The 22258-nt window shown below is 27.9% G+C and overlaps 1 protein-coding gene across 3 annotated transcripts; it reads right to left on the bottom strand.

Moving 5' to 3' along the window:
• Positions 1-1480: 1480 nt before the first annotated feature.
• On the bottom strand, positions 1481-21443 carry LOC112601171 (myogenesis-regulating glycosidase). 3 transcript variants are annotated; one of them, XM_025348636.1, is made up of 13 exons: positions 21324-21443; positions 18947-19062; positions 13442-13537; positions 8364-8511; positions 8126-8263; positions 6878-7191; positions 5826-6042; positions 5467-5737; positions 3749-3939; positions 3489-3657; positions 3081-3392; positions 2804-3012; positions 1481-1931 (listed from the first exon to the last, which is right to left on the bottom strand). In XM_025348636.1, exons 1-13 carry the CDS (start codon positions 21438-21440, stop codon positions 1614-1616), a joined length of 2616 nt encoding a protein of 871 aa, XP_025204421.1. In that variant the 5' UTR covers positions 21441-21443; the 3' UTR covers positions 1481-1613. The 3 variants fall into 3 exon arrangements, with proteins under 3 accessions (XP_025204421.1, XP_025204423.1, XP_025204424.1); XM_025348638.1 differs by having other exon boundaries at positions 13442-13534; XM_025348639.1 differs by lacking the exon at positions 13442-13537 and having other exon boundaries at positions 1482-1931.
• Between the last annotated feature and the right edge of the window lie 815 nt (positions 21444-22258).

Here is a 22258-nt window from a genome sequence, read left to right as displayed (position 1 = left end):
ATTATCTATGATAATACGTTAAGCATGTTTGTTTCCATTTTCCTATTTTTTTTTCTTTAATGAAGAATTATTTTAATTGTGATTTTTTTATTTCTAAAGACGTGTACTTAAGAATAAAATGTTTAAATATTTAGATATTTTTAAGTAGTATTAAAGGTGCATCATATGACGATACAATTTTTTTTTCATGAGAGAACCAATATTTTTTACTGATAAAGTTAAGCAGATGATTTTTTTGAAAATGTTAATATATTCTTACAAAAATATAAAATATATATAATATCTGATTTAGTATTTATAACGCTCAAATATTTTTTTTTTCAAATTATAAAATTTGTATAGATAAATGTTAAATACTTAAATTTTCAAACATCATATCCGTCATATCTTCCAAATAATTATTATCTAAGTTAAATAATTATTAAAAAAAAAACTATTCATTTAAAGTTCCCTTTTTTCAACTTTCAGACATTTTAATACTGTCAAAAAAATCACCTGATTAAATATTCTTATAAAAAGGGTAAAAAGAAAAAAGTTGAAATTAACACAGGAGACTCTTTATATGTATAAAATATCTAAGTACTCGAATACATAGTTCTTAAGCATGTATGGTCTTCCTAATTTTGTTTAAAATTATGTTGGTTTTTAGACGATTCTCACAATTTTTATTACACACAATTTGATATAATCCGTACACTTAAAAATTCTTAAAATCAGTATTTGATAAAAGCATCATTGTATATCGTCCTATACATTTTTATTTTATGATAAACATTTTACAGAGAAATCCTTTTAATACAGAAACAATTAAAATAATCTAAACAGCCAAAAACGAAAATTACAAACAATAAAATATTATAGTTTAAAATAATTAGACACTAAAACATAATAATGTAATACATATAATAATAGGTTTTAGTTTGAAAATAAAAATAAAGTTTTTGTTCTAAAACATTCACAAGAGATGAAAAAAAAAATAATGTCATTACATATTTGATTACACAACAAAAGGGTTCTTAGAAAAAAAAGAATAAGAGCACTTTTTTTTTTTTTTTAATGTACAAAAAAAAATTTTAATTTTTAATCGAATAATTATGTATACAAATACCAATCTTACTTAATTAATCATACCATTTAATTATGTTACTGTAAGAAGATCATAAATTAATAAAACGTCAGATAACTTACTTCTAACCTCACATGGCTGAGTATAAATAGTCTGCTACTGATGAGTGATGACATTTGAAATAGGCAAATTTAAACGGAAAGCAATTGAATTTAGAATTTTAAACTGAAAAATTTAAACTATTTTATCAGTCGAATTTTTAGCCCAAATCAATGATTTAAACTTTAAGTTTGTCTTAATAAGGGAACAATAGAGCATTTTTTGTGCATGAAAACTTTTAAATTCTCTATTATTTATTGGTTTAAAACTTATCGTTTTAAATGTTTTATTTTAATTTAACTAAATTAGTATTAAACGAGAAATATAAACAACTGTAAAAAAATAATACTCAAACATCTAATTGAATCCACTTGATAAAGATCACGTCATTAATTTTATAGTTAACAATTATTAATAACAACATAATATAAACTAATAATATTATTAATTAAAATCTAGTGTTATTGGGCATTTTGACGAAATATGCGATTTTGTCCAATGGTATCTTGTAGTTGTGTATCCACCTGGACCCTTTTCTTAAACTGCCCTCGATCCCATCCTGCCACACACCGGCGGGCAAGTAGACCTCGCGCTCTGTGGCTCCTGGTCGTAAAATTGGTGCCACGATAACTTCTTCGCCTATGGAAAACTCGTCTTTAACGATGTAGCACGTCGTGTCTGACGGGTCCAACATCCACAGTGGTCGTATCAATGGTACCGCAGTTTCCAGCGCTTCTTGAACATAACGTTTCAGTAATGGATTGATCTGCGCACAAATCAAATGCACATACTGTAATACGGATCGGCCGCATGGTAATAAGTTTGATCAAGTTCGTTAAGTTATATACGCAGGAGGAAGGCAGGGAAACACTACACTTATAATCCTTTCTTACACCTACGTCATATTATATTATAATCGAACGATACGTTGTAAGAGTATCTCTAAACAATTTACACGGCACACGTTTTACATATATTTTACGGTGTGCCCAAAATCTAATTATGTTCTTCGTCACCGTAAATACTAATATTTATTCCCAAAGTTTGTGTACGTAATTGAATAAAATGTACGGCATAAGTCTATAATAACATTATAACGATATCGAAGATGACGTTAGGGCTGACAGGATTACGGGCGCGCAGTGATCAAAAACTTTTGTAAGTGCGTACGTGTATAATACGCATCTGGTTGTATCTATTAGAAGTGTGTGTTCAAATTTCAGTCATGAAACTCCGGTGAAATTGTAGATTATTGGCCGTTATCAACCGATGTGGCAAGACTTTTATAACTAAGACGTGACTCCCGACGTGAAACTTTTCACAACATTCGTTTTGAATTTACCGCTTTTATAATATTCACTCTCTTAAGCTTCCACCAAAACCTATAGCGGGTGTACAACGTGCACCAATAATGAAATTATAGTTTTACGCCAGTATTGTGATAAAAAAATCTGGTGATAAATTGTTCGGTGGGAAGTTAAAATGACCGTAAATATCCACTAAAAATGATTTGACTATCAAACAAAATAGATCTTTGCTAGATTTCAAAAAATACATTTGCCACGGCAGTTAACGATATTATCGTGCGGTACGATTTGAAGTAGAAATCACCGACACTAGACAGTAAAATTCACTCACTATTTGCTGTCGAAGTGACGTCAAGTTTTTCGTTAACTGGAGTACTTGCGGATCACAATCGCTCGGCAGCCTCGCATACCTGATAACCGGTAAAAACGTAGCCAACTGCATCCATCTCATGACCAGTTCTCGACTCTCGTTATAGTTTTGTCCGCGTTGTTTGCATTCTTTTAGCGATTGGGTCTCCAACAGTTCTATCGACGGGTTGTCTGAATCAAAAATAAAAATGAAATGTATGCATGACTACACTACACAATGGGTTTCGGGGGCTCGTTACCTGGTGGAACCAGAGCATGCAATGAAACGTTTCCGACTTGAAAGTCTCCGCCGACAGGGCCGGGCAACAGGAACGGATAGCCGACGATTCCGTATGTGAGCATGGTCGGTATGATCACTTGTAGAGAGTCCCAAGTCGAGGCCAATGACAGTAACGACACGAAAATCGGAGCCGGCGGCCGACTGATGGCTGAAGATACGCCGAACACGTTTACGCTGTCCGAAACGGTCTGCGCGAAGAGCGATTTGTAGTAGTCCGGATTCGTTAGGTTCTCAGCAAACAGATAGTGACGGGGTAGGTCGTAAGCGGAGCCTGAGTGTGTAAAGTGAAGAAAATAATACCAGAAAAACCATTCACGCATTGTTCAAAATTCAATATTTGGATATTCCGTTCGACGTTTCTACTCACCCATGTCTAAGTAGAAAGCGTCAAATTGATATTTTTCCACGAGATCTTTCAACTGCTGCTGTAACCATGGTCCGCAGTTTTTGTTGGTTATGTCCAACATGCCAGCACTTTGTACAGTTTTATATCTGGTCAGAGCCGGCACGTCGCGTTCACTTCCGATTTGCCTAACCTGTATAAGAACGGGGCATAAAAACGATGATTTTTATCATTATTTATAACTTAATATTATGGCCACATGTTATTTCACTCTTGGTGCTCACGAGAATACCCTCTCTGACGGCCTTTGCGAAATTTCTCGACTCGGTGCTGATGAATGGTTGTATGGTGACCACAATGCGAAAACCTCTCCTGTGAATTATGTTGATCGTCTCTTTCATGGTCGGAAATCTCTTTTGGTCCAGCGAAAAATCACCCATTTCTGCTTGCCAGAATTCGTTTAGCAAAACGTGTCCTAAAATTTACAACGATAATACGGGTGTTAAATGATGATCGGAAATTTATTATGTATTAAAAAAAAAAAAAAAAAGAAATCATTATTTATATACTGCGATTAGCCAAGGAAAATTTGTCAAAATAGGCGCTTAAAAGCGTATATAAAAAAAAACCTATTTTTACAAGTTCAATTATAAAAATAATTAGACACTATAAAGTTAACAGTGATGATTTTTAGATTTCGACTAACGACATATAATATTATGATTATGACACAATTTACAGGTTATTTCCGCCAATATAATATAGGTAATTAAAAATAATATAAGTAGGTCACGGGCTCGGGAAGAACAGCTGATAACACACACACACACACACGCGTCGATATATTTTTATATTAATTATTTTTGTATAATAATAATATTATTATTATTGTGAATTATATAATATTATACATATTAATATGTTAATTATTACACAACAACGCGTTATCGTCCATCGTCTGCTGCACTCTGGTGCGCGGAATAACACAGCCGCCGTAATCGTTTTCTATCGTCCGTATAATATTATTATTATTATTATTATTTTTATTGTACAAGTTTTCTCAGTTAGTTCAAAAATCTCGACGTCGTCGAAATGTCTTCCGTGACGGTTGTATGCACATTATTGGTATACAATATTGATCCTTTTTTTATCCGACGAGAACGCCGATCGCACTGTGCTTTTCATATTCGTTTGCGCGCTAACTACGCCACATAAATGTTATTATATATATATTTTTTTTATATTAGCGCGAATCGCCACTTTTTATATCACATTTTTGTATTTAATATCGTGTGCACTAATTGCCACTATTTCGTTTTATTTATATTTTGTATTGGCGCGAATCACCTGCACGGTTTTTATAATATCGTGTAAGTGCTAATCACCACTATTTTTTTGTAAATCGCGTGTGCGCAAATCGCCACATTTTTTCATTTTATATCCATTTTAATAATATGTTGTTATCCTAAGGACTTATCTGTTTTACCCTTGGCGTGTTTTATAATATTGTTATTTAAGCATAGGTAGCAGCTGGTCAGTCTGCGCTCCACAAATTTTTATTATTATTATTCTTAACATTTTATTCTGTTGAGCCAAAAAGGACCGTAATTATTTATACTATGTTATATTTTGTTTAAAATTGAGTTACATTTTTTCATTCGAGTTACCAGTCTGTCTCTATAGTCTTAAATTTCACACACATGCGTACACACTTATACAAGCATTGCTTAGCTTTTATTAATTATTTAATAAACATCAATTGACATATTATTTTTATTATTTAGAATGAATGAAAACTTGTTTTCTAATAAATTATGGCCTGTATTGTTATTTTTATTTATTCTATTAGTTTATAATATAATAAAATTAATAACTATAATAGTCTTTATAGGTACCTACCTATCGGTTTTTGATCGAAGTTGTAAACACCCGATTCGGAGTTAAATTATAGCATGTTTGGCAGCTGTCTCTATACATTACCACAAAAGAACAATGACTATACCTTGTTTTATGAAACCCAGCGTTATTATGTCCTCGGTGTAGTTGACCATTGTGGACTCGTTGAGCAATTCTTTTCTGGGCGGCGCCAGCTGCCAGACGGGCTCCGTCAGCAGCGAGTTTATGATCTCGGTGTCTGATGCTTTCAGTCCGTCCCACAACATTTTCTCGGAGAGGGCCGTGTGCAGCGTCTTCATGTTTCGCGCCGAGCATATCGTGTAGTTCAAGACGGGAAGGTCGGCAGTCCGGCGGTAGGCAAAGTCGTCGTGGCTTGCCTGATCGAACGACGATAATACATTATTCCACACGTCAAAAAATAAAACACGAAAACGCGCCTTTTCACCGGCTACATCCGACACGAACCTTTATACACAGCCTGTTGTCGCGGCCGGCGTTTATGGACACGTGCAGTGGCGTGTTGGAGTGCACCGTGATCGCCACTCCTTTCGAATTGATGAAGTATCGTCCAAGCACACTGCCCCACCGGTGTCTGCCAACGTGTCCGGTGATGAAAGGCGACATTTCCACCCTCCCCAATTGGACAGGCCAAGCCATGCCCAACGATCTACCGCCCCCGTACCTGCATACGTCCAATACGTTTCCAGTCACAATTTAAATATAAAAATATTTTTAATATGCGTAACATTATGAATAGTTGAAAAAAATATTCTGATCGAGTTTATTCTGTACGTGGTTATGACTAATATTTTGATTGACGTACATTTTCGAGACTAAAACATTTCGTACGTTGCATACCTGCATTTATATATATACGTCATACTTACATTATATAATATGCAGGTATTAAGTTAGGTATTTGATGTGTTCTGGCAGCACAACGTATAGCTATTAACTGTACGCATTCTCGTCGATCGTCGCTTTTTGTAAAATAACATTTTAGAAATAATTTCATCACAAAACGTGGTTCGCGAAATGACGTTGACGTGCATGATGTGGGAAGGGGGGAGGGAGAGAAGTGGTTGGTTGGCCGTAAAATATTTACAGGTGGTAGGGACGTATCGTCGAGTATATAACATAACTATGCATAAACGGCTTTTCGGAAATGCACTTTGAGACCTCCGGAGTGATATAAAATTTACGTCTTTGCGGGGGCGGCTGGGATCCCACGACATTGGAACGAGAGTACGCGCATTTTGTGATATGGATTGCCGTCGCGGTGGCGTATAATATATTATTATAAGAACACACGGTGTGGAATTCCGCTACACCATAACGCCATTATACCATTAGGCAGGTACTTAAATCTCATTATTATTATTATTATTATTATTATTACGCCGAGTCTAGTGAGCGTTGCTTTATGATTTGCCGATAACCGGTCACTGCGTTATAATAGTAATAATAATAATAATAATAATAATAATATGATAATATTATTATGTTATACGACTAACCAATGGCCGTATTGTTCGCCGTCCTCGTAACAGTCTATAGGATTGTATTTATCCGTCAGGCTTAACCATTCCACCGTGTAGCAGTTCAGACCCTCCGGTCTTTCCTCGTGGGACAGATACAATCTGGCCTTTTGCATCCATTCGAAACACTGTGCGTTGCGAGGCGTACGGTGCCCCGCCAAGCAATCGAAAGCCTTTTCCCTCTCCGCCAGTTCCACGCCGAGGTAACCGAACGCTATCTCGTGCCCGTCGACGCCGAACAATCGCAAGAAACGGTCGTCCTTGTTGAACCTCGTGTACTTGAAATATGCTTTCTGCACACAACATAAACAACACGTAACCATTATAATATATAGGTATATTATACTTATGTGCGCGAGACAAGAAGTATTATTGAATAGTGTGTACATCGTATATTTAGCACACACGTCATTGTGCAAAAGCGGATAAGTTTATGAAAAAAATAACTTGACTTAGGTAGTCTACAAGTTGGGTAAAGTCAACACTATAATGACGTTGAGTTAATAAAATATAAATAACACATGGTGTTATAATTATTTAGCTATATACAAATTTTTTAGACAATTTTAGAAAAAAATATTGACTTCAGTCAATATTAAAAATTTCAATTTATTTAACTCTTCGGTCACACAAGTTCATGTATATTATTATAGTGATCGATTGTTATAAATCGACCATTTATTCTACATGATACACGAGTAGTTACACGTTAATCACTAATACATAATTAATTCAAAATACTTATTAATTCACTTTTACTTAATTTAATTCATACATAGTACATGACACATATGTGTACTCGGTGCAATTAAATACAATTATTGTTTTAATTTACGTATATATCACAGTTTAGATATCTACAAATACAATTTTAACTTAAACATTTCTATAGTAACATATTTTTTTGTATTTTTTTTTTTTTTTAATAAATAAGACAAATTTATGTTATTATTGTATTAAATGCAACTTTAACTAGTTAAATATTTAAGTTTATGCTTATTAAAAGTAATTTAGACAATTATTACCAACTAATACATAACATTAAAAAAAAAATTATTTATTTTAATCATAGGATAAGGTTAATGTGTTCCTTTAAATACGCATTCACATCGTTACATATTGTTATTTTGGAACCAAATACTATCCAATACAATTGATTTGATAATATACTATCTAATATGATGATTTTGATAATATGTACAGTCATACTAATCATAGTTTACTCACCTGCAGCACGTGACGGTCATAATAGACGTGAGCGAATTTCAGGACACAGACTATCACAACGAACAAAAATATAATAAATGCCCTCAGCTTGTAATCGGCTTGTACTTCTTTATTTTTCGACATTTTTTGTATATTCATCTGTGATACAATTTTTGTTGTTTTTTTTTTTTTATAATTTATTATATTATTCTATAAAAGTAAAGCAAAAATATGTGATAATATAATTGTAAGCGCGTACCAAAAATTTTTCTCTTAGTAAACTCGATATTGAGTTGACACTTGTGAGTGAGTTCACTGATATATCTGTATCATCTAAAGTCCCGTATTTGTCTGAGTCTGATTGCGATGCCGATGAAGATCTCCTTGTAACGTGAATCACCGGTGATCTAAATTTATTAAAAGTATATATCTTAATAATTTTTTTTTTTCATATGTAAAAAAAAATTATATAGTATTTTTATAACCAACATAAAAACTCTTGAACTATGTTAATGAAATAAAGTTATGCTACAAACCAGCACAAAAAATGAACTCGAATAAAATATGTGTATAATCTTATACTCTTATTGTGAGGCCAAAGTTAAATTAAAACTTATATTTATAACCTTTCGAAAATGTACAAGAATTAATTGCACTTTGTGCTCTTTTTTTTTTTTTAGAAGGGGATTTATATAATTGTTTATAAAGTTAAGTTTGATTTATAATTAATACAAAGCCAAAAATATGGTAATTATTTTCTAGTTTTTCATCGAAGTAATTTATTGGATTTGTTCAGGATTTCCGTTTAAATTTCTTACAAAAACTATGCTCACTTAATTATTATACGTATTCCCGAGACATTTTTAAATATAATATAAATAAAGGAACTGCATATACACATATAATTAAATTTAAAATACTTATTCTTTTGTACACTTTTCAAATAAATACGGTAAATATATATTTAAATTTTAAACTAAAATATAACCATAATAATCTTAATTTAAATAAAACATAATAAATTACATTATTAAAATATTATTAATAATTTATATAATTCATAGAATAGTATATTTTTATATTTAATTATAATGTCATTAAACGCTACGATTTTATAGTCTTTTAAATCGCACGAATATCATAAACATGCATCAAAAATATAGATAAAAAAAGAAAAAAATTTAAATTTAATCGCAAAAATGGTAATCTAACCTAACGAGTGTACTAATATTTAAATATTCAAAACAATATCTATTGCCTTTTGTCTAGTGCACTGTCGATTTTAATAATTTCAAATAGATTTTAATTGGTTTTTAAGGTTTATTTTCATTGGACATGATGCATATTAAATTTAAATAGTTAGATAAAAAAGGTAAGAGTATTAAAAAGATAATGGCTAAAAAATGAACGAAAAATATCTTATAATAATTTGATAGTATATAATATATTATATATATGTATGTGTGTGATTGTTATCAAAATAGTTTTGACCACTCGAGGGTATAGGATATGTTTTAGTTACATATTAAAAAGTAACAAAACTACCTTTAGTTGAATACCCAAAGTTTTGAATCCTTCTCCTTTGTGCTGTTCTATTGTCCTTTATATGCCAATGTTTTTTTTTTTTTTTATGTTTATTATTATATTATACGAGTCGTTATTTGTGATTTTCTCCTTTTTCACTGTTATTCATTTTCACTGCGAGACGTATGCATATCTACTCTGTGACACATTAGCTTGTCTGCTTGCCTTATGCTTCACGTGTACACCCGACTCATCTATTTACTTCCGTCTCTCATGAGATGTCGGCGACGAAACATGACACGATATTTTAATATACGCATATATATATAAATATTTACAAGACACGCACATATTGTCAATAGTGAAAATTTAAAATACATTCATGATGTTAGTGATTATTATTCTAATTAATTGTATGTGACAGTCGAGAGATGTTTAATTAATAAACAATATGTTTAACAGTACCTATAATATTATGTACTGTTGTGTTTGTCGATTTTAATAATATTTTCTCCAAACATTCCGAAAAACTAAGATTTCTTGAACTAAAACGAGTCTTTGGTTTTTAAACGATCGATTCCTGTGCTAAAAAATCATATTAATGAGTCCTGAACTTAAACAATCAGTTTTGTGCTATTTTCGATCAACATTCAAATGCGAAACAATTATGATGTAACTACGTACATACTTATTCCGCGTATTTGTATTTTTTCATTTAATTATGATTGTATTTATTTTATTATTTCTTTATAAACCTTTTTATATATATATATATATACAAAACATTATAACTTATTCTTATGTACTATTTCTATAAATTATTGGATTGAATATTGAATCAATTGAAATGACTTTTTTCAATTGAAACCTTTGTTGTTTGGTTTTTTTTTTTAACTTTACCATACGAATATTATTGTGAGACTAATTAGGGAACTAAAGAAAAAAATTATGTTTGTATGACTGCAATATTTTATTGATGGTCAGTAGGGTTAAATTCTTATTTTAAAAAGGATACAAACAATGAAAATATTTTTATGATATTTCAATTTGTATTCTGATGTAATATTTCAAGTAGTTTGATTTTACAATAATAGTGTTTTTGGTTATTTCTTATTTTAAAATAATAAAAAATATTATGAATTGATAATGCGTTTAATTGGTTTTATATAAGCAAGTTTTTGGTGCAAATATAATCATTATAATATTATTTTGCAAAGACTTCAACCTCGAGAAAGTATACTGTAAAAATAATAGAATAAAAAAATGTACGCTATACAGTATACAATATTATATCATGTACATATAATATAAATAATATATTAGGGTGTATCTCATGTTTACAATGCATATATTATATATAAGATAGTTTTTTTAATAGGAAAATACCAAACCATCGTTTTAAAAATGGGTTTACGTAGTTTGTTTTATATTACAATAACTTATTATGTATATGATATATTTAAGTTTATAATATATTTAACAAACTTTTGTCACTTGAATTATAGTTATTTCATCAATATACATAACATAACAATCACTATATTATTATAGACTTCATATTCATTTTATTATATAGGTACGCCATTTATAATAATATTAAATTAAATAATATAAGTACCTATATTGCCTACACGTTGCGCCGTGTTAAAAATGTATGTACAAAAACAAAAATAATATTATAATAGGTTTTAAAAACCCACGGTATTGGCGGTGTTGTTGGTAATTCATCTCTATAGATGTATATCTATTATTGTTTTGCATTACTCATGGAATTTGAAAACGACTTCTAGTCAGGAACTGGTATAGAATATAATATTTTATTATTTTTAATGAATACGTTTAAACCTAAGAAATGCACATGTAACTATTAATTCTGTAGCTCACTAAAAAAGCCAGTGTATTTAGATTTTTCATGTCTATTTATAAATAATTTAAAATATCAAAATTGTATTTAAAAAAAGATAATCGTTGTTCATAATATCATTTCCAGTTCCACTAGGTAAAAAAGTATTTGTATCTTTTATATCAAATCGATAAAATAATGTACAGTTATTTTAATGAAAACCATTAATTGATTTACTAAATAGTTTTAGTTGTATCTTGTATCTCTTGTTGTTGATTGTGATAGTATTATTATTATTATTTTTATTATTATTATTATTCATATGAATTTTAGTGAAATATATGCTAATATAGTCATTTACATAAAAAAAAAGAAATCCTACAGCTATAATTGTAAAAATTTTAAATGTATAAGCATTACTTGGTTCACAAAATTAAATAAAAATATATATTTATATGTCTATCAACATATTTTAAAACATGATATAAATATATTTTTATTTAGAGTTTGATAAAAAAAAAAAAAAAAAATGTATTTACGCGATATAGAAATGTATTATAAATTACAATTTGTCTCTAGTGATTATACATTTATTAATATAATATTTGAAAACAACTGTAAATTTAACTTGTGAAGTGTAATATAATCTGACAAATTATTTAATATTTTTTTCTAAAACGTATTCAAAAGCTCAAATTGAACAAGGAATTTTTTGATTGTGCAGATAATAATGAACTTGAAAAATAGAAAAAAACATTTTCCAAACTTAAATATCTGGTTTATTCTTATAGTATAAATTAAAAAATATACAATTATAATAATTAATATAAATAGTAGTTAGACATATTGCTAATATTGTTAGCTAGTAAAAAAATTTACAAAGAAATAAAATAAAACTTTGATAATTAAATATCAATACTAATGTTGCATTGTATTATGGTCTACTAAATTTTAATAATATCGATTTAAAAAATTGCTTAGATCGAAAAATGATCAAAAAGTATAATTTTACCAGAAACATAATATATTAACTAGTTAACATTAAAAATTATCTGAATCATAATAACTCGACTGCAGTTATTAAAGAAAGGTTGACGACCATAATGAATAATATGTTTTTATTATAGAAAAGCGTACTACACAATGCTTGGGGAATATGATACTAGTATAATAGCTGCGTTATTGCAACATACGGTTCATTTACGAGTCATAAAATGTAAAAAAAAAAAAAACCTACTTCGGATTAATATTTAGTTGATGGTAGTAATAACACAACCACTCGTATTAAGTTAAAAACTAGGCCAACCAATTTTACTTTATATTTTGTACGTTTACTATTTTTAAAAATTATATATTTATCGGTTAGACAAAATATAAAATAAAAAACACGGAAAATCCATTACGTGATTTGAGGTCACCCCCGGTGTACAGTTTAATGATATAACACAAGAATCAATATTTATAATGTTTATTTATATACACACAATGACAAATAAAATGAAAAGTTTTTTCAAATTTGTATGTCAATGGGTCGAATCCCCTGGATAAATCTAATCGGATGTAACGGAGCATATTTTTCTAATAAAATATTGAACAGTTCAATACTTTAACGATAAAAAATAATTGTTATTGTTATTGTTAGATAAAATAAAACAGTTTTGTGTTTTCGGTGACTTATGGTCGGCCGAAAAAATATATACTTTTTAAAACGCTATCGAAAAATTAGAAAACTCTCATTGTCTTGGTTTACGTATAAACCATATCATGCATGTATAATATAATTTCACTTGAGTTCACCGTGTTATCTCGTACTATTTTACTGCAATATATGACGTAAGCGACGCACGTTTTCACATTAAAATATATTGTGTTTCGTTATTTCTTATTAACAGTCATTAAATTATAAGGAAACCAAGACATCTTAATGTTTCGTAGATGTATAATTTATTATAATTCAGTGCAACGCGTACCGTGATTGATAAACTTTTGCCATTTCCAGAAACTTCATATCGGTCAATCTCGTCGTCCACTTTGATTCGCCTTCGTGTACTTGCGTATGCTGTCTACTACCGTGCATAGCGTATCGTTTGAATCAATTCACATACATAAATATAAAAAATTGTAGAAAGTTTAGTTAAAAAAAAAAAAAAAAACGAAAAAAACATACAATTAACTTTAATTTGTAACAGAAAAGGTATACTTCCGCTGGTGTCCATAATCTCGGAAATTTCTGAGAACATTCCTTATATAATTATTAGGAATAGAGAATATTTCTTAGAAATACAAAAAAAAAAAATAATGACAATATTTAAACAATATTTTTTTTAAATATGAAGATTTAAAGTTAAGTTCCAAAAAGTGGAAAATTTATAAGTACAAAAAGTATTGATTATATTTCGTTAAAGAATAAATCGCTGCAATGGATGTGTTGAATTTGAATTCAATGATAAATTATTAAATTGTGTATCATATTAATATTATTTCTGAGCAAAAACGGTCTTTCAACATAAAATTTATTTTATTTTATAATTTTATTATATTGTTCTTAAACAAAAAAAAAAAAAAAAAATCATAAAATCATGTATTGTACGAGTATAATAGTAATTATTATAATATTATTTCACAAAATAGTACTAAATAGTTTATAACATTTTTAATATAGTAGAATTTATAAAAGAATTTATAAAGAATAAATATGACTAATGAAGTCATAGAAAAGTGAATCGTTTAAAATATTATACATAATTAAAAATGTATTAACCATCATTTGAATGTTAAAGTTAATGGGCGAAAAGTTATGTACAAAACATAGTTTGGATTTTGGAAGTTCAATTAACGTGATAAGCACCATATGGATTGTTAACATTAACTATTAATTAACTTAGAACATTTTCCTGTTTTTCATCTTTAAAATGTAATGCAATTAATTGTAAGTTTTGTGGACAACTGTGTTATACTCACAACATTAATAAAAATCATGTTCAAATTCTAAAATTTAACAAAAGGACATTTTTATAAAATACTTCCATTAACAACAATTTTTATTTTAAAAGTTCGCCTTAAAGCTGTTATTAGTATTTTTTCTTAAATTAAAAGCTAAATTAGAGGCATATATGTGTGTATATTGCTTGGTGTATATTTAAACATCTAGTATGTTATAGTTAATTTAATATTGTTCATTTTAAATTAAATAATGTAGGTTATTTTTCCATAAATAATATTATATTAGGAAATTCCAATGAAAACGCCCAAAAAAAATTAAATATTCAATTCAAATACGCTTTATATTACCACAACAGTTACTTAAAAGCAATTTTTGATATACATTCTTGCGAATTTTACGATATTATTCACGTGTATACGAGTTTCAAACTATTTAAAGTATTTTTTTTTAATTTTCTTGAAATTTATTATCAACAATATTATTTGAAAGAACACTTTTTACCTAGTACTTTCAATTTTACAAATCAAACTATTTTTATTTGTTATAAATGCTGAAGTACTGAATTGTAATTGTCGTATATCAAGCTTATCATACATAATAAATTATTAAAAATATTTATACTGAGTTGATAATATAAAAATGAAAGTTGTATAAATTAAATATCAAAACACGATTAAGGTGGTTATAGCCGGTTGAAAAATATCACTTTTAGACCTTTAGTTATGACAAAACTGTGGGATTTTGGTTGGTCCGATTTTGAAAATAACTGAAGTTATGCAAATATCTAGATAAATTTTCTTATTTTTTTTTTTTTTTTTTTTTTTTGATATCTGGTGTTCATATTTTATCAAAATTATAGATGTAAACAAAATAAAACCATTTTAGTAATCTTGTTTAAATTCAAAAATATTATTAGCAATGATTTGTAACTTTTCATCATAGAGTATTATTATTATTAATTAAAAATAATTATTATTTCTAAATATTAGTGTAACGTATTCTATTTCTAATAGAAAAATATATAAATTATATATTATAAACTGTCAGGCTGTGTTTACTCACAATAATTTTTGAACATACATATGTCATTAAATTTAAATCAAAGATAATCATTACAGTAACGAGGTACAATATTTACTATACAGGAGAACAAGGTTCCCGGTTTTGTGATTTTATTAATTTCTTAAAAAATTGCTTAATTAGAAAAACATCTTAAATTTTAAACGTTAATACATTTTAAAGTTGTTGTACATTAATACTATTATGATTTTTAATTTAATTCTACGTACTTTGTTTACAACAAAATGTTTAATGTATTTAAGCTTAAATAGAGGCTTAATTCTAAAGACAAAATCGACGTAAGACGTCTTATAGAAATGTTTAATACAATAATAATAATAGCGTTGTGTTGACTAAATTACTTAGATTGGCGACCGTCAAATCATTAATTGTTAAAAACAAGGCTTGCATTTGAAAAAAATATTTTGTTATACGTTATTTACAATTAAAACGTTATACAAATTTTGAGTTTATAGTTATTCAGAATTAAAACGTTATTCAACTTTTGCATTTAACATTATTCAGAATTCAAATTTTTAGTATATTTTATAATTTATAGCTATTAAATACAGTAGACGCCGCTCATAAGACTCACTTTGGGACCAGCACAAAGTGAGTCTTATAACCGAATGAATCTTATAGGCGAAGTGGAAAAAAAAATTAATTACGTATTTATAAATTTTATTTTACTACATATTATTTTGTTTTGATTTTAATACATTAACACATATTACATATTACATACTTAATTATTGAATAAATTTAATAATCCCGATAAAAAAAACTAAAATTATAATCGTTATAATTATCGTTGCAATAAATGTGAACTTTTATCTGCGATAAAAATTATTATACGTTATAAGGTACCAACAGAAACTAGAAATAATCAACACGAATATTATTTCATTTTTCAAAACTAATTTATTTCTAAATTATAACCAAAAAAGTTTATTTTCTACTATTTATTTTACGAAATTTGAGTCTTATAACCGAAGTGTTGAGTCTTAAAACCGATTTTTTTTAATGTATTTGGATACTTCCGGACCGTTCCAGACGATTTTGAGTCTAATAAGCGACTGAACCTTATATCCGTGAGTCTTATAAACGGCGTCTACTGTAATTGGAAGTTAATTATTTCTTTTTATGATATACTAAATATAACGTTTTGTGTTATATTTTGTTTGATGATATATCATATGTTTTGTTAATCGCTATGTTTTATTTTGTATAATTTAATTATTTATGTTTATCGTTTTCCGTTATAATTACGTTTACAAATTTCAATCATTTTTTGTCAAATATAACGTTATAATCATAACGCTATTATAACGTTTGTAAATTCTGGTTAAAAAAAATTCATTTTAAACTTTGAATAAATTTAGTTTAACTTTAATAATAAACAATTCAATGGAATATAAATCAAAATAAGTGAGAATTAATATTATTTTTTATTAATAAACTTAACAATTTAACAATAATTGGTATGTAATATATTTATTATAATTAATTATAATATAGGTAATGGAAAATATCAAACAGTTTTTGTTTTTTAATTATTTTTAGTTATTTTTAATTTGTTTTATTCTTTTAATGAGTTTTCGGAATGAGTAAGTTCAATTTCAGATTGCAAATAATGTAATGTTGACGTAAACAAATAATTAAATTAAAAAAAATGTTTGTTAAATTTTTAGAATTGTTATAATATTATATTATATTGTTTTAATTGCTTATGAAATATAAACAAATTGATTATCATACGGAATTTTTTCTCTCTTTATTAAAATCTAATATTATTCCAATCCATAATATAATATTATATTGTTTAACCACAGCTTAAGTATAAATATTGTTTTTCCAATGGTTTCGACGTCATTACGACTTCTCAACAAAACACTCATGGGGCTGCGGTCATTTAATTTCGATTTATAAACAACTAGGAAAATTTTCGTCAAATTAAAATCCATACCATGCACCATCGTTGTTATTATTTTGAAATATTATATGTATGTACAAATATAATTTATGGTGAAAATGAGTGAAACGAGCATATTGCGTGCGCAAACATTATAATAATTATGACTGCATAATACCATAACGCGCGCATTATTATAATATTGCGGACATGAATCTTTGCGGTGACACTGTAACGTGCCCTACCTATAATCTTAGATGGGTGTAATACACCTCGAATAGATTTCACATCTCCGAACTCAGCGTCGTTGTTTATTACAGGGGCGTATTCTGATCGCAATTTCGGGGGAGGTTGGTAATAATAATAAATATTATGTATACGGTAGAACGCAAAATATTGAAAAAAAAAAAATGTAATTCACGGGCTGTTAAAAATAAGTATATGCAAAGGCATCGTAAGTGAATGAAATATAATTATCTGTTTTAGATTTTTTTAAATAAAATACATAACACATTTTAATTTTTTAATTTATCCTTACATTAATGACGAAATAATCAATTAACGTAAGCACTAAAAATTTCAACCTATATGCATATGTCACTATATTTATTATAATAGTCCACTTTGGTTTTGAAAATGTAAAAAAGAATAATATGATGCATAACTGTATAGGATAATAATTTTTACTCCGTTTGTTGACCCATCATGGTTTTAATGTATTTTAATTTTGGAAATATATAAAGGAAATTATATTTTTCTAATATTTATACTATTATTAGTTATGCGATAATTATATTGTTGGTAAAAAAATATTGTGTATTAAATATTTACAAATTTTGCTTAAGATATATTTTATTTATATACATTTTCTGAATTATTTCTGAGTATAATAATTCATACAATAAACTAAAATAACCTAACACTATGGTCGTAATAAAATAAAAATATATAGTATAAGAAAAAAATGTATTAACCTATTTTTTCAATCTTAAAATTCTTATGTGTTTTTTTTATTGAGAGAATATCGGCATTGAGTATAATAAATTATATCGATCATCCGTAATCAATGCGTTAGATATTGCCATGTTGTTGTCTCTTAAAAAAGTGTTACTACGCATTGATGTAAAATTGTACAGTTCATTCATTAATAGAGATAATTAATAAGTGGGTGTATTGCTATATTAAACTGTTTTGCATTTGGAAAAAAGTTAGTACAATTTTTTTTTTTTTTTGAAAAATTTGGTTTACGGATAATAATAAAAATTGTAATATTTAAGAAGAAAATAACCACTTAATACCAGTACAAATAAAAATATACTACCTGTTTAAAATTTTCACAGACATTTCGTAGCGACAGCTACAACCCTCCCCCCCCCTTCATCATACCACGATAGCCATAAATACGCCACAAATACACCACAAATACCTACGCCACTGGTTATATATTATTATAATATTATCGTTATTTATTATTACTGCCCTCGTTATATTATGTCGGTGGACCATTGTCGTATTGTAATAATTTATAATAACAGTTACGTAACGATGTCGGTAACTTACACGGGTCTCGGTTGAGTATTGTGATGCGTCCGGTAATTGACGGCCACGTCTTCCAACATGTCGCTGAAAGTCTCGCTGGAATCATATCCGTTAAGTCTGACCCTTTCCGGAGTGAGCTGAACAAAAATAAAAACAAATAAATAAATAAACACACGAAATAGCTTTTTGTTGCAAGACAACAAACTATGTTTTCGGGATTAATAGGTTTTTTCACATTTTTTATTATACATGAACTGCAATATAGTGTTGTTGTTTTAATACGTTAATGCCTCGAAATGCGTAAATTCAAATTTGGCCATAAACGAATTCGATAGCTACCTATGGGTTATTATGTGCCTGTCATATAAATCGATAAAACTGTTAACCGGTGGTTCGTTGGTTGCACGAGCACTTGATGCTCTGAGCTCGTAAAATTAATAATATATATTAGTATTATGCGTATATAGTGCACGTATGTTAATTAACGCGCACTTCATTAATGATATAAAATAAATAAATGTGTAGTTATTATTCGAACGAGGCAAAGGCACTCGTGGATTAACAGTGATAGTAAAATAAAAATAAAAATGAAAAAAATCTACTATTGTAAACCATATCCGTTTGATTTATTTATTTTCATTTACCTATGTGTAATATCATGACGTACCTCTATTATAGTGTATACAACGAGAAAAATAGATTTGACGATCTGGAAACATTCGAGAAAAATAATATTCGAACTCTATAAGGATTTAATAATTATGCGAGAGAAACACAAATACTATAATAATTACAAATAGTTGTTTAAACATTAAAAAACATACATTTTGTTCGGCATAATATAAAATATATTATATTACATCATCTCGTTTGTATAATTTATAAATTTCAGAGATGTATAATATAGTAGTTAGGACTATTGCCACTGTAAAGTAGAGTAAAGATCATGTGCACGATCATTTTGTTTTCATTTAATTGGTTGTTTGCTTTGAAGTTTGAAGGGAATGTCTATATTGATATAATATATTAAGTAAGTATTTCCGGACTTTAACGTGACGCTATTATATTCCCACAGTTGGGCTTAATAAGTCAAACTTCTTATTCCACAAAGTATACAAAACATAACAATTTATGTTGAACAAAATCGCACATGCGATCATGTTTCCGATTGTCTTTGTTTAATAGTGTATTTAAAAAATTAATATTTGTTTTATATCGTTTTTGTTTTATGTTTGCATATATGGTAGCTAAGACAACAGACATTAGAAAAGTTTATTTTCCATCATTGACAACCACATTACTGTTAATGATTAGTCGATAAGAATAATGGCAATATTAATGGTGTTTTGTCGTTATCAAACCTATATTATCAACCCAAGTACTTTTATAACAATGCGTACCTATGATAAATGTATTATTTTTTTGCACGCTATGAAGATCTTTTCATTGATCCTATTAATAAAAATGTAAGTTATAACGCCTTGATAATAAATAATTTAAAAATGTAAAAACCAAATTAATAATTAATAACTATATAATACACATAGGTACTATATTTATCGTTTTATATTTCACTAACCAGTGGTTATGAAATGTATTTACATATATTATAATTGTATCAATGGAACATTCTTAATCTGCATAATTAATGGACACCTATTACTACTAAGCACTGTTACTATTACATAATATTGATAATAATATTATTTTATGTACAAATTGGAAGCTTGAAAAGTTTGGAACAAAAATTAATAATTACTTAAAAATTTTAATATTACCTATAAACTATAATTGACCATAACTCAGGAAAAAAGCTGTTCAAAGCTCTGAAACACTTTTTATGAATACAAATAATCTAAACAATATTTTTTTTATTTTTTTTTTGAAATACAGATCTAAAAATATTTATTTTATTCAAAAACCACGTTTTTTTCTTGTGAAATTATGCAAGGGCTTATTGCTTTTAAACTATGTAAAAAAATATATCTTTAAAAAAAAAATATATCCTTTTGAGATACCATGAGTGTAAACAGTAAAAAAAATACTTAGCAAACTATGAAATTGATATAATATTAACCCTATCAATGGCTTATACTTGAAATGAATACGATGCAAAATAGTAATTTGGTTACACGAAGTATAAACACAGTATAGGATCCTATATACTATATTATTATATCAAAAATTCCGATAATACATTCCGTAATCAAAGTTTTTGTTTGATATTTTTCGTAAGATCAATATTTTCAATATTTCCCATTTAAACTAATGTAAAAACTTTTGAAAATATACAATCTCGTTGGCAGATCAAAGAAAATATAGTTATAACTACATAGTACATACCAATAACCGGAAATTAGATATCAGAGTAAAGGCGTAACGCTGGATGGTACATTACCTGAGGATCGTACTCAGCCGGCTCTCCGATGAATTTTTCCGAATATAAACTGTTGTCGGACAGATTTCCCGAAGATTCACTCGAACCAATGTGAAAAGGAGTCGGCACGCTGTCCATGGTGTTGGTGAATAACGAATGGAACTGTTCGCCTCAGGATAATAAAATTATGGATTACACTAAGACGTACAATATAAATTACGATCAATTGAGTTCATATGCAACCTTGATAAGGCCGCGTTCACAATGGAGTGTCATTAAATTGTCATTGTAATGCGACACATTTACGTGCAAACCAACAATAAGTTATTCGTGTTTAAATAAAAAAGTTGTGGAATTTGAGATACGATTTGAAATAATCCTTCTCTCTCCAATATGTTTCTCTTTAAATTCATTTTCATTGAAACTATGTAGATTCTAAAAATAATGATAAATTTTTGTATAACAATTTTTTTTATTTTTTATTTTAACTGACACCATAGTTTAGAGCAAAAATATATGTTTTAATATTCAAATTTGAAGATGGCTTCAGGTAAACATTGTAATTAGTTTGTTCATAACTCATAAGCATTTAAATTTCTTAATATATTACTAACATACTAAAAAATATTTAATATAATGTGAGCCTTTTTTCAATTAAAAAAAGCCATATAATGTTTCTTATTAGTACTTCAGGCTTGAAAAAAAAACGAGCTGAAAGTTCCATAGTTGTCCTTATAGAATTTTAAAAAAATTAAAATACATGGACATAATATTTATTATTTTTGATAATCATTTTATGTTTAAATGTTGATAAAATTGTATATTTAAATGAAAAATAACGATTCTACGGAGACTTAACATTTTTTTCATTATAGCATACATTAATACTTGCTAACGCTATAGTTTTTAAAATACTTGACAATCTTTAAATTATTTATATCATACATACTTTTTCA

This window comes from Melanaphis sacchari, unplaced genomic scaffold, assembly GCF_002803265.2.
Source record: "Melanaphis sacchari strain LSU unplaced genomic scaffold, SCAv2.0 Contig75_pilon_pilon, whole genome shotgun sequence".
Taxonomy (NCBI): Eukaryota; Metazoa; Arthropoda; class Insecta; order Hemiptera; family Aphididae; genus Melanaphis; species Melanaphis sacchari.
The sequence above is the reverse complement of the archived record's forward strand: the minus strand, read 5'-3'. Positions and strand labels throughout refer to the sequence as shown.

Coding starts and splice junctions, on each gene's coding strand:
- LOC112601171 (XM_025348636.1), bottom strand. CDS start 21,440: ATGGACAGCGTGCCGACTCCTTTTCACATTGGTTCGAGTGAATCTTCG. Junction 6,043..6,877: donor GGCGAACAATACGGCCATTG/GTTAGTCGTATA, acceptor GGACGTATGCAG/GTACGGGGGCGGTAGATCGT. Junction 3,940..5,466: donor GCTGGGTTTCATAAAACAAG/GTATAGTCATTG, acceptor TGTAAATTTTAG/GACACGTTTTGCTAAACGAA.